Raw genomic sequence first — 13,220 nt, 5'->3', positions numbered from 1 at the left:
GTATTTTCTGGAGCACAGCCCGGTTGGCTTTGCTGTGTGCGAAGGCAGCTTGCAGGCTGGAAACCTTGCCGCCCCATGGAAGGAGCTGGCAGGAGTGAGTGCCACCCACCTGTGTGCTAAGTGCTTGTTCCCACGTTAGCAGGCCGCGAGTTCTGTCACGGCTCCTCTGGTTAAACACCAGTTGCTCATTTCCACTTCAAATTTGAGAACACGGGGCTTTTAGAAAGGCCAGTTGTGTTCATGTGTGTACTGGAGCACAGCTGCACCAGATCTGGCTTATTCCTTCACAATGTGAGGAAACCACAGATGGCCAGGTCAGGGAATTTCTATCTTTCTGGTACAGCTGGCTCTTTGGAATGGAATTTAAGGGCATCTAGGCTTGTCATACGTCAGAGCTGGAAGGAGAAAGAAACCAGGGAGGGGCTCCGTATTCTCTTACTGCCAGCACGATTTCCTGTTGAGACCTTCTGTCGGGTAATACATCTCCTCACGTTTAGAAGCAGACCTAGCCCTCCAGCTGGAGCCGTCCTTCCTCCCCTCCAGCCACAGCACCTGCCAGAGGAGGCGCCGGGGAGGTGAGCTGAGAGTGGGCCGGCCGCCCCGTCCCTGTGACACTCAGACGTATGGGGTTTCTCTTTCAACTCTGCTGGGATGGACTTGGCTCTCCTTCCCTCCCTTCTTTTCCTGGCCACTCTGGTTTGATGGCAGGCAAGGAGAAGAAAGCACTTTGGCCACCATTGTCGTTCCACCAGAGCTGACTTGTATTTTTAGATCTACTGTGTAGCCAAAAACATGGATGGTTGGATTTTATAATTTTGCTTTTTGTACACTCATGTATCCTCAAGCTCCCAGGTTAGTGCTTTGCATAGGGGAATCTTTGTCTCCATGAAACAAAAGCAAGGCGAAAGCTGGACATTGGCAGAGATGTTAGACAACCCATGAAGGGGCTGGAAACCTTGACCATGTGCAGTAGAAGCATCTCTGACTTTAGGGTCCACTCTTCCAAGACTTGATTTCAAACTACTCTGTGTTCCTTTTTTCCCTGAAACATGGGAGGTCTCAGTTCAGGTTTTGACTTTTGTTTTACTGTAAGCAGTAATCTCAGTAGAGCAGGAAGACATTTCAAGTCCTTCTTCACTTGATCGTTTTTGCCCAGCTGACATTGTCCAAGTGACATGAAACTTTCCCCAGTGACTCCATGGGAGGAAAGGCCTCTTCTTACCCCTCAGGCTGCTGACGTGGAACCAGCCAAGGCAGCCCCTCAGCTCACGGCTGCGGCCATCGAGTCACATCTTGGTAGACTGCTTCCTGCAGGAGAAGGGCGAGTTCTAATCTGAGTTCTGGGTTACCCCAGCCAGAGTAGGTGAGATGACAGCTGGAAGTAAACAGAGTTGTTTTTGAGTCTGTATTTCTCTGATTGGCTTTGGCTTCTTTATTTTTCTTGGTATCTGAGCATGGGTCATTTTACCAAATCAAACTATTGTTGTTATTACCTTGCTATTAATTTGATTCAATACCTATTTCAGTTTATTTAAGGATTACATACATTTTAATAAAGGTGGGTGAAAAATAAAAAGGGATGAGAAAAATAAAAAAAATTGAGGGCAGTGAGGGTTAAATATTGAGGAAGCGAATGAAGGAAAGCACACAGTGGCACCCAGGCTCCCCATGGGAACGCTGGCCTGAGACGCAAGAGATTTCAAGATCGGTCCTCGTTCAACCCAGAAACAAACAGGGCAGGAAGAACCCTCACGGTTCATCCACTTTCAGGTTGATAGCTCCAACTGTCTCCCCTGCTCTCTAATTCTAGGCATGTTTAGACAAGGATGCACAGCTTTCAGGGTGATTACCCCGAACATAGATGAGGAGGCCTCCATGATGGAAGACGTTGGCATGCAGGACGTCCACTTCAACGAGGTGAGCGCCGCAGCCCGCGAGGGCTCCGGTAACCCCAGTGTCTCGGGTGCTGCCGTTCACCTGCCCCTGCACCAAACTGGGATTTTCTGTCTGCAGCTGCTGTGTACACACTTCACTCTAAGATAATTCTCCAGAGCACTGAAACTGAACAGTGAAAGCTTCTGCCATTCCCATTCCCAGGAACTCCCCCTTTCCTCTGGAGAGAGTGTGAGGAACTAGTTAATAATGAAGTGAGGCTGAGAGCTTGGACACTTGGGGTAAAAGGCCCAGTATTGTGAATCGTAAAGTTTCTCATTCTTCGCAACAGTTAATTTCTCTGGTTCCTGGGTTTTATTTCTGACTTTTAGATCAGTATCTCCAGCACAAGATATCTCCCCGATGTCCCCAAACATGCAAGGCCATGAGAGGCCAGACTGGGCTCAGGGGCAGAGCAGCTCCTGTCCAGGCCCCCAGTTCTCTGCCCCCACTTGAGTGCTGTCAGCAAGGGCCTGTGCACCATGAGTAGTTAAGACCACCCTTGCCCACCCCCCATAGAGACCAGAAAGTTTGACTTTAGATCATTGTAGCAATTTTTGCAAGTTTCTTGCCAAAACAGGATCACCCTGCAGCCACTTAAAATCTGAAACTAGAGAGTTCTGAAATACAGCTAGGAATTTGAACAAATGCCAGTTTTCTGTGTGCGTGTTTCTTCACGTGGAGAGAAAGAACAGAGAAAGGAGTAAATGTCTTCTGCCTCTGTTATTCTTGTGTTTATGATGTGGACGTCCTGCAGTTAATATCAGGACTTTTGATCATGTTCATGCTGGTAAGCGGGGCCCATGAGCAAACATCCTCCTTGACACTGACCATCCATGAACCAGCAATTCTCAAAGTGTGGTCCTGGGGTCCCCGAGACCCTTTCAGGAAGTCTATGAGGTCCTTACTTTTCCAATTGAATATCTCTGTGAGGCTGGATTTTCTTTGTCTACATCACCCAGAACAACATATTGAAGAGATTGAATGCAGAAGCAGAGACAGGAATCCAGGCTTTTCCTACGAAGTCAGACCTCAGAGTTGCAAAAAATGTAAAACAATGCCACTCTTCTCCTTAATTTTTTTTTGGAAAATGTTATTTTTTCATTAAAAGTGTTATTTTCATTAACATGTCATAGGTTTATTATCTTAGTTTAAAGTAATAAATCTTTTTACTTTTTTTTCAGTTTTAATTCCTAATATTGTAAATATTGAGAGATAACACCCATGTATACAAAAGTTCTCAGCTATTTTTAAAGAATTCTCAATAATGTTTATGCTATATAAATGGATCTTAAGCCTCAAAAGTTTAAGAACCACTGCCAAAAATTGTCTAGTCTCAAATGACCCTCTAAATTAAAAATTAACTGTGAGAAAGAAGGATAATATATTGAGTGACTTCACATTTAAAAATTAAAATAATTTTAACCAAAATACATGAAGTTCTCTAAGTATTCTGAAGGGGAAAAAAAAAACCATTTGGTTATTACATGGTCTTAACAGTTCAGCTGTTTCTCCATCTTGAAATGCCTGGCCCAATGGTAATTTTTTACTCTGATGTGTGTGCCTGTCACTTAGGCAACAAGGCCCGCACGCTCTTGGCTTTGAACTCCTCGCTTCAAGGAGGGCTTGCACTGGGTTCTTCCCTGAAAAGAGGCTTGAACGCATTGTTTCCTTGGAGAAACCACCCTTGTCCCCTGCTGACCAGTCAGTCCTCCGGAGCGCAGCACTTTGTTTAGATTCGATAAGGAAAACAGCAATGCCAAGAACAATTAAAGATTCGAAAGTAAACAGTTGTGGGTAACCTGTCATCTGGAATGATAACATGAAGTTCAGGTTTGCTCATCAGATTAAGTAATAGGCTGGAATAGTCTCTGCAGCCTAGGGAATGAGCCCTGTGAAATCAAGGGCAGGCTTGATTGGGGAAATTTGTGGATGGCACCCGCTCTGAGTAATAACTGAACATGTGACAGGGATAACTTTATCAGTTATTTTCAGAATATGGACTTTCCACCCTGTCCTTGAAGCGTAAAGTTGGTAAATCTTTAACAAGGTCCATAGTGCACGATGATCCATCCTGATTAGGATGTGGCACGGGGGTTGTAAAGCCCCAAGCAAGCCCTGCACATTAAGAGTGAAACTAGCCAGCAGTGAAAAAAAGAACGTGTTCCAAAAGTCACGAAAGCAGAAACTGCCACGTAGTTTCCAGAAAAAGGGAAAGTCGAGTATCTCTGCCAGAGGAGGAGTTTTGGGGAAAGCTGATGGGAATAGGTGTAGAACAATAGTTTAATAAAAATCATTGCCCTTTTAATGTGCATTATTAGATATATTTAAATGTCTAAGATGCTCTCCTAACATGATTTTAGAGGCGCTACCTAAAAATGCACAATTCTCCTAGGAGGAGACCTCAGATGAGTTTTTATTGGTAGCAGTCCATCTTCCTTGACTCTGATCTAAAGAGCGAACTCCCCCGCAGCTGCTTTTGATTAAAGAGAAACGTCCCATTCCTGTTTACATTTTGTTTCACAAATTGGAGCCTATGCAGATTGAAGAATTCTGAGTTGCCTATGGTGTCAAAATTCCATGCAGCCCATGTTGTCTTGAGATCCCTCCCTCATCCCATACAGGCAGGGTCCTAGAAGGAAATAGGTAGCACTCTCAGAAATTGAAGCAAGTCTAACAAAGGGACTATTTTGAGAAGTTTGGTCAGGGTTTAGGGAAACCAACAAGGAATATTGCAGAACCCTGGAGGTTAGCAACAGCTGGGTTGCCACTGTCAACCTGTGGGCTAAGGGAGCGGGGAGAGAGAAACTACACAGAGGGGCCACCTGCCCCGGCTCAGTCCTGGCATGGGGGCAGGGAGGGAGGCACCCCCTCCCCACACTCTCCTTCTGTCCACCAGTCTCCTGCTGGCCTTCCACTGGCTGAGCCCAGCAGGCAGGCCAGCAGTCCTGGTGCGTCGGCCCGCATGGCACAGAGCGAGGGAGGAACGGGGCCAAAAGGGACTGTAGTGGGGAACTGGAAAATACAGTCCATCCTCATTATTTGCCCAGTTGCTAAAATTTCTTTGTTACCCCAGAATCAGCATGCACTGAGGTGCTTTTACAGTCATTTCGGGACATGGCACAAAGCAGCAAAAAATTTGAGTCCACACGTTCCCATCTGAGGCTGAACAGGCAACACTCTGCCTCCTTGTTTCAGCTCGTGCTGTAAACAGGGGTCCTTCTCTGGCCCCCTAGCATGGTGCTGAAGTGCTGTCCAGTGTTCCTGAGCTCAGGAAGGTGATGTGCCTTACAGAGAAAATAGTTGTCAGATAAGCTCTGTTCAGGCCGGAGTTACAGTGCTTTGGGTCGTGGGTTCAATATTAATGAATCAACGATATGTACTAAATGAGGTGTCTTTAAACAGAAACACACATAAAACAAGGTTATGTACTAATCAGTTGCCAAAAATTTTGTAACCAGAGGCTCTCTGGAGCCTAATCCTGTATTTCCCCAAGAAGTGGGTGTTCCGTGTTCACAAATTTAGTGTCGGTGGTGACCATAGAACATAACCACAGCAAATAATGAGGACCGACTGTGTTTGGCACCCTCAAGTGTTGTTTCACAGACCAGCAACGGTGAGGTTCACCTGGCAGGTCACTGACTTGTCTTAGCCAAACTGCATCTACTCAGAAATAACAAACATAAAATGTTTATACCTACAGAACATCCCAAGAGAGAGTTAGCAACAAAACACATTCTGTGGTTCCTCTGTTTACATCTCATCCAAGCCTGGCAATTTTCTGTAACCCTGTAGAGTGGTCTAAGCATCTACTTTTCCTTGACCGAGAATACTCTTAGAACCACCAAAGTTATATAGCATATCTTCACTTTTATAATGCTTCTCGAAAACAATAGCAGTAGGGAACGTGGCCCATGGAACTTGTCTGACTGCTCTACCTTGTCTCATACCAGGACATATTGCCCTGCTTCATGTTGCAAATATTTCCTAAGCTTCCTTATGCTGGAGAGACAAGGGTGAGCATGATGTGATGTGATCATGATGTGATCTGCCCCAGCACACAACACTGCTTCTGATGCTTTCTTGCCATTGAGGAGAAACACCTAAACCACGGTCCCTTAGAATCTGAGTTGAAAGTTGTCTCAGTTCTTTGTGGCTTAGAAATTTCTACATTTACATGTGTTGATTCACTCCATAAACTAGCTGTGTGCCATGTGCCAGCTCAGTGATATATGAGGGAGTGCCTGTCTTAGAAAGTTTGACCTAGTGTGCCAGTCCTCAAGCTTTAGTGTGCTTAAAAATTACGTAGATTCCTGTTACAAATATAGATTCCCATTCTAACCCACCCCCACCCATCCCCAGATTTAGTTGGGTGACTGCAGCGCCTGGGAATCTGTATTTTAACAAGCATCCCAGGTGATTATTCCGATACAAAGGATCTTCGACTGTATCTTGAGAAACGATAATATAGTAGAAATGTGAATGATGCCATGATGTATGCCATTGCCCGAGCCAGGTCACATGCTTATGGTTATTCCCAAATGGTAGATAAAAGAGATAGCTAGCTTCATAAGAAAGGTTAAATTAAATCAGTCAGTCCTAAGATGGGGCAAATATTATTTAAGTGAAAAAATTTTAAATACCCTGCAAATGCACAGGCTCATAATGCATTTTCAAGCACACACATGCGCCCATGCACAGCATTAGGGAGCTATTTCCACAGACAGGTGCTCGGTGCCATCAACTGCATGGCTGTGGCACACCTAAGAATGACTGGCTAATTACATTTTAAACAGCTTCCTGAATGGCTTACAAGCTTAGTGTACTGAGATCTTTTTAAGTCTAGTCTAATATCATAAAATGTGTACTTTCCAGGTGCATAAAACTCATTGAGGTTTTTTTTTTCCCCGACCAGTGATTACTTTTAGTTCTTTGCGTGTATTGACAATTTAGAAAAAAAATAACTTGGCATTTAGATTTTAAACAAGGGGGAAAACTATCAGACTTTCTGTATGATCGCCTTTCAAGGTCACCACTCTGACCGCTGTCAGTGTAAGTTCTGGTTTTCAAGTGATTGCTGAGAATTCAAAGTAAATTCATACGTGGAGTTTCTGTTGAGAATATTATTTATATATGCCCCGATGTTTAGTTACTATGATGTCTTAGTTTTTATGACTCTTTATAATTTTGTGTTGACATATGGTCTCTCAAACTTAGCTGTCTATGATTGCTGGTTATTTCTATTCGAAGAATTGTTACTTGATGCACCAGCTGTAAACGTCTAGGTACAGAGTTGACATTAGCTTGAATAATTTACCTTACCAAATTAAGCTTTGATGCTCAGTAATCCATACTCTACCTTTATGAGAGAAGGACTTAACCTTTTTTTAAAAATAAAAGCCATTTTTAGTTTGTTATTGGGTAAAATCTCTAACTACTCTGCTTTTTATAGTATACATTACCATTTTCTACAATAAAAACGATATTCAGACTGATACACTATAGATCCTGAATGCCTCCTGAATCAAAAGAAAAGATAAAATAATGTCTAGTAGCATATATAGGTTGATGATGTATTATTTCCTAATTCTTAATTACCATCAAATTGTGATACTTATTTCATAGTTATTTACTAAGCTCTATTCACTCTATGAAACATTACTGTTTTCCCACCATTCTGGGAAGTGTCCCTGGTTGAAGTTTACTTTTTTGTACCAAATATGGCAGATTTTTCCATAGTGAACTGAATTGTCCATAGTATTGATATGCCACAAGAATTCAGGTTTCATCATTATTAAACTTTCCTTGTGTTTCTGGTTTGACAAATGAGTAAAAGTAGTATTCAAATCTTAGTCTCACAATTAGGAGCATTTGGCCCGGGAGATTACTCATAAACTCTATTTGATATATATTTAAGTGACTAAATCTAGAACCATTCAAAATATACCTGAAAGGCTGCTATACACAGACGCCTTATGAGGTATAAACAGAACATCATTTTAAAATCAAGTAACATCTTCCTTATATAATACTTCCTTGTTGTGATAGCGGATGTATGTCTGTGTGCATTTTCATTTCTCATAAAATTATCTATTTCAATTATTAATTTATTTTTAGAAAACTTTTGAATGTGGCTATTTAATCTGTGTATTTAATCTTTCCACCTCCCCAACTTCATCTGTCTGCCCTGTTTGACTCAGATTTTATACTCTGGCCCTCAAACTACTTATAAATTTCTCACACACCGTGCTGCCGTCTCTCCCACGTTCCTGCCCAGGCTGTTCCCTCTCCCTGGAATGTCTCCCCCCTCTTCCTTGCTATTCCCACCTTTCACTTTCACCTCACTAACTCCTGATGTTGTGTAAGACTCAGCCAGTCATCACTTTCTGCAACCTTCCATGGCCCCCCATCCCCCATCACTGGATAGGTGCTGCTCCTCTCTGCATCCCTGATTCCCTGCGCATTTATCAGCACACTCACCACCATCTTTTGTCATCTCTTTATGGATCTGCATAGAGATCTGAGCTTTATGAGCAGGAAGTGCTCTCTTCACGTGATTCTTGGCCTCCCCTGGACTCACTCAGAGACACACAGACTATTGTTAAGTCAGTAAATGCCTACTGCTCTCAGTTCAGAGTGTCTTCCTTCTGACTTGCAGTTTGGCACGTATTTGAAATCACTGTGGTTTTCTCAGTCCTCAGTATCTTAGCAAGCACGTCAAATCTCTTCCAGTCGGTGGTCATGAGTCTCTAGTCCATCAGTTCTAGCTGCTTCGAAGGACAACCTCTCTGTGTCTTTGAGGGCCTCCTCCTCAAAGCCAGTTTCGTGTATACCACATAACCTGATAAACTATCCCAAACCCACCCCCAGCCCACATTTAGTAAAAATCTACAGAGCCATTTTTATAAATTACAGAAACTTCAATTTTATTTATATAGGTTTGTTTTATAAACCCAGTGTCGAGTACAGTGCCTTGTATGTAGTAGCTTCTTGGTAAAATGTGTGAATGAATGAATGAATGAAAGAATCAAGTTAATGATGTGGTAGTGACTGTGCCTGGTTATAACATTTATAACTCTTTGAGAAGAATGTTCAATTTTCTATGAGATTATATTGAAGTTACTCTAGAGTCTTATTGTGCTGTAACTGCTAAGCATGGAGTTAAGAACCTTTAGGTCTCTCTGATCCCATCCACAATAAATAGGGTGTCATCACTGTGTGTTTACATCTACAGTGTGAGCCATACTATAGTTTGAACAAAACCCAGTAGTGAGAAAAGAAGGGGCCAAATGAGTAGTCTGTAAGTTAAACCTAAGAATAGCTTTAAGATGGGTAAATTTCCATGCCTTGACTATTTTGTTATCAGAAGAATTCCTTGGTTGTACAGCATTCTCATCCCTGATGGGAAATTGGGTCTTCTCAGAATTCATTCACCTCTGCTGTAGTCCCACAGCATCACTGAGAATGAAGATGCTCAATAAATACCCAGTGCAGTGTCTGTGGTCTAAGAAATGTAAGAATTGCAAGGCTTTGATAAAGGACTCGTTTCCCTACAGCGAAGGACAGCTAATAGTAATATTGTTATATTACTAACAAAAATGCAGATCGATTCATTCATCCAAGAAATTCTTGCCTACCAAATATGTATGTGGCACTGTGGGATATTACATTACCCAGTAGAAGTAAGATATCATTTTTCAAAAATTAATACAAAGTAGAAAGTGATGATTGAAAAAGAGAAATTTGTTTAACTGGCCTATTAATTGCATATAGCATTTAGTTTTCAGAGCATTTTTTTTTTTTTTTTTTTTTTTTTTGCGGTACGCGGGCCTCTCACTGCTGTGGCCTCTCCCGTTGCGGAGCACAGGCTCAACGGCCATGGCTCACGGGCCCAGCCGCTCCGCGGCATGTGGGATCCTCCCGGACCGGGGCACGAACCCATGTCCCCCGCATCGGCAGGCGGACGCTCAACCACTGCGCCACCAGGGAAGCCCTCAGAGCATTTTAATGGATAAAATTTTATTTGATCATCACAACTACCAAATTAGATTAGACCTTTATTACCTTCCCAGTTTTACAAATATGCTAAAGTAAGTACGTTGACACTGACACTATACAAGTTTTATTTTTATGCTTTTCTTTTATGTCGCTTTTTATAATCAGAGAAGTATGAGAAAAATCATAAAATTTTGTCATATTTAACCTGGATAGATTCTCCATTGGAAAAGATTTGAGACAAAACTAAGAGAAAACAGAGAGAGGTTTTGCAACTTCATAATACAAATGCACAAAGAAAAGATATGGTGTTAAGACCTTTACTGACTTTTTTCTTTGTCTATAGCTGTTAGGATAATTACTACATATTCTGGCTTCAGTGTTTCCACTTAATGAGACCTACAATAAAAGTATGAGATAACTGATATACCTCTTTATAAGCATTGGTACAGCGTTTAGTCACACAGATGACAGTTTTATGACTTGTATGTTGTAAATATGACATAGGAATTAAATGTCTTGCTTTAAAGATGGTTTGTTTAAGTCAGTTAGGTAGTATTTTCTGGTAAATTGATTCACAACTGCTTTTAAAATGTTTATTTTCTTTGGACCTATGAACCGTAGACATTAGGACTATAATGAAACATTAGGCTGGTAATGAAAAACACAGGTCATGCCCTTTATTTACAGAACTATGGAGGATACAAACATATTAAAAGGCAACTATAAAAGCCTTAAAAACTATATTAGCAAATTTAATCTAGCACTATATAAATAAGAGGAATATATTGTGACTAAGTGGTGTTTACCCTGACAATGCACTGTTAGTCCAACCCTGTAAAAACCAATTAATATAAGTCACCATATTAACAGAATAAATAAGGGAAGTCTTATGACCATCTTAATAGATGCAGAAAAATCATTTTAAAAAATTCAATATCCATTCATGAGTTAAAAAAAAAAAATCCTAGGAGTAGAAAGGAACTTCTTCAAGAAAAAAGATTATCTACGAAAAACCTACAGGTAACATCATACTTCATGGTGAAAGACTAAATGCTTTCCCCCTAAAATTGGGAACAAGACAAGAATACCTGCTTTACCACTCCTATTCGACATTGTGCTGCAGGTTCTAGCCAGTGCAGTAAGGTAAGAAAAAGAAATAAAACTGCGTATATTGACATAAGATGCAGTTGTCTTTTGTGACAGAAGTAACCCAAAAGAATTTACAAGAGAAGTTACTAAAACTGAGTTTAGCAAGATCATAGGACATAAGATCAGTGTACAGAAATCGATCAACCTTCACGTTTAGAGATTCTTATACCATAGTTTCACCATATTGTTAACAATTATTTTGTATAATTCCTACAAACAGGTATGCTGGATGACTTTAAATCTTACTCAAATAAAGGCCTTTACTCCAAAAAAAACAATCATCAAAATTAAAAAACAGTACTGTTTATAAAAGCATCAAAACCGTTGAAAAATTAGGTGTAAATCTGTAGAGATTTGTATGCTAAAAACTACCAAACACTGATGAAAGAAATCAGAGAAGTCCTAAATAAGTGGTGCGAAAGACTCAGTATTTTTAAGATGTCACTTCTCCCTAAATTGATTTACAGATTCAAAGCAATCCTAATCGAACTCCCATCTGGAGTTCTGGTAGAAATTGATAAACAGATTCAAAAATTTATAAGGAAAAGCAAAGGAACTAGACTAGCCAAAACAATTTTGAAAAAGTTGGAAGAGCCGTGCTATCTGATTTCAAGATAAAGCAGTGGTTCTCAGCTAGGGATGATTTGGCCCCCTCTCTCCCAGGGAACATTTGGCTGTGTCTGGAAAGGTTTTTTAATGTCACAATTTGGGAAAAGGGGGAAGGGTGGTGCTACTGCTACTGGCATCTAGTGGGTAAAGGCTAAGAATGCTGCTAAACATCCTGTAATGCATAGGACAGCCCCCCAGAAAAAAGAGTTATCTGGCCCAAAATATTGTTCATGTCAATGTGGAGAAACCCTTCTATAAAGCTACAGTAGTGATCAAGACAGTGTGATACTGGCACAAAGACAGACACATCTATCAATGGAACAAAGTAGAGAAGCCAGAAATAGACCCACACAGGTATGGTCAGTTGATTTTTGACAAAAATTCAAAGGCACTTCAATGGTGAAAGGACCGGCTTTCATCAAGTGGTGTTGGAACTACTGGACATTCATATGGGAAAAATAAGTTGACCTGTACTTTACACTGTATTCTAGGATCAAAGGATCCTAGACTTAAATATGAAATACAAAACTATAAAACTTCTGGAAGAAAACATAGGAGATAATCTTTGTGAACTTGATAAAGATCTCTTAGATGTAATGTATAAAGCACAATCCAGAAAATAAAAACTTGATAAATGGAGCTTCACCAAAATTTAAAATATCTGCTCTTCACAAGACACTGTTAAGAAAATCCAGAGACAGGCTACAGATTGGGAGAAAATTATAAATCACTTTTATGCAAAATATATAAAGAACTCTCAAAACCCAACAATAAGAAAATAACCCAATAGAAGAAGAGTGAGGAAAAGATTTGAATAGGTACTTCACCCAAGCTATATAGATGACAAATAAGCACATGAAGTTTACTCAACCTCATTAATGAAACCCTACTCCAATGGGCTTAAATAAAGGTCGAATAAATGGACTCCCATTAGTAAATTCCACAGAGGATTGACAAATCAATCTGATTGTTTAACAAAGTGGTAAAAGATACAGTTACTTTGGAACGGAGGAGGAGCTCTCCACTCTGTTAATAGGTCAGACAGGCCCCTGGCTGGCCATGGGATGTCCAGTCTGCTGAGAGCATCTGTCCCAGCATTCCCAGCAAGGGTCCTAAAATTCACCCTGATTGGCCAGTTTAGGTCACATGATGAAGCAGTGATTCATCATGATTCATCATGATAGATTCATGATGATAGATTTATGCTGGTTAGTTTAAACCTGAGGCACCTGTCCCAGCCCTTGAGTCATAGTGTTAGCTTCTTCCAAAGTTCAAGGGCTTTAATGGAGGCAGGGTGACTGCGCAAACTTAAGTAGATAGAAATTTTGAAAGGAAAAGGGAAAGAATGTTGGTGAGGCAGGCGTAGTGCCTACCACACTCCATTACTGAATTGCTCTAAGATGTTTAAATTGGTTTGAAGTCATGCTTAGTGACTTTCCATGTCTCAGCATTGTCATTGTTCCTCAGAAAGGAAGAAAGTCTAAATTATATTTAGAAAAAGAAAACTAAGAACAAAAATTGAGAGCCTGTGT

General features: G+C 40.9%; 1 protein-coding gene across 7 annotated transcripts in view; it reads left to right on the top strand.

Annotated features, from left to right (window-relative positions):
* DOCK9 (dedicator of cytokinesis 9) overlaps nt 1-13,220 on the top strand; it is a 213,744-nt gene that overhangs the window by 181,384 nt on the left and 19,140 nt on the right. For 5 of the 7 annotated variants that reach the window (XM_065896283.1, XM_065896284.1, XM_065896286.1 and 2 more), the window contains exon 45: nt 1,811-1,917. In XM_065896283.1, the coding sequence (XP_065752355.1) occupies nt 1,811-1,917 (107 nt within the window). Of the gene's footprint in view, nt 1-497; nt 576-1,810; nt 1,918-13,220 lie in introns of all 7 variants that reach the window. The other 2 variants (XM_065896281.1, XM_065896280.1) reach the window with 1 other exon arrangement.

This window comes from Phocoena phocoena, chromosome 18 (assembly GCF_963924675.1).
Source record: "Phocoena phocoena chromosome 18, mPhoPho1.1, whole genome shotgun sequence".
Lineage (NCBI taxonomy): Eukaryota > Metazoa > Chordata > Mammalia > Artiodactyla > Phocoenidae > Phocoena > Phocoena phocoena.
The sequence above is the reverse complement of the archived record's forward strand: the minus strand, read 5'-3'. Positions and strand labels throughout refer to the sequence as shown.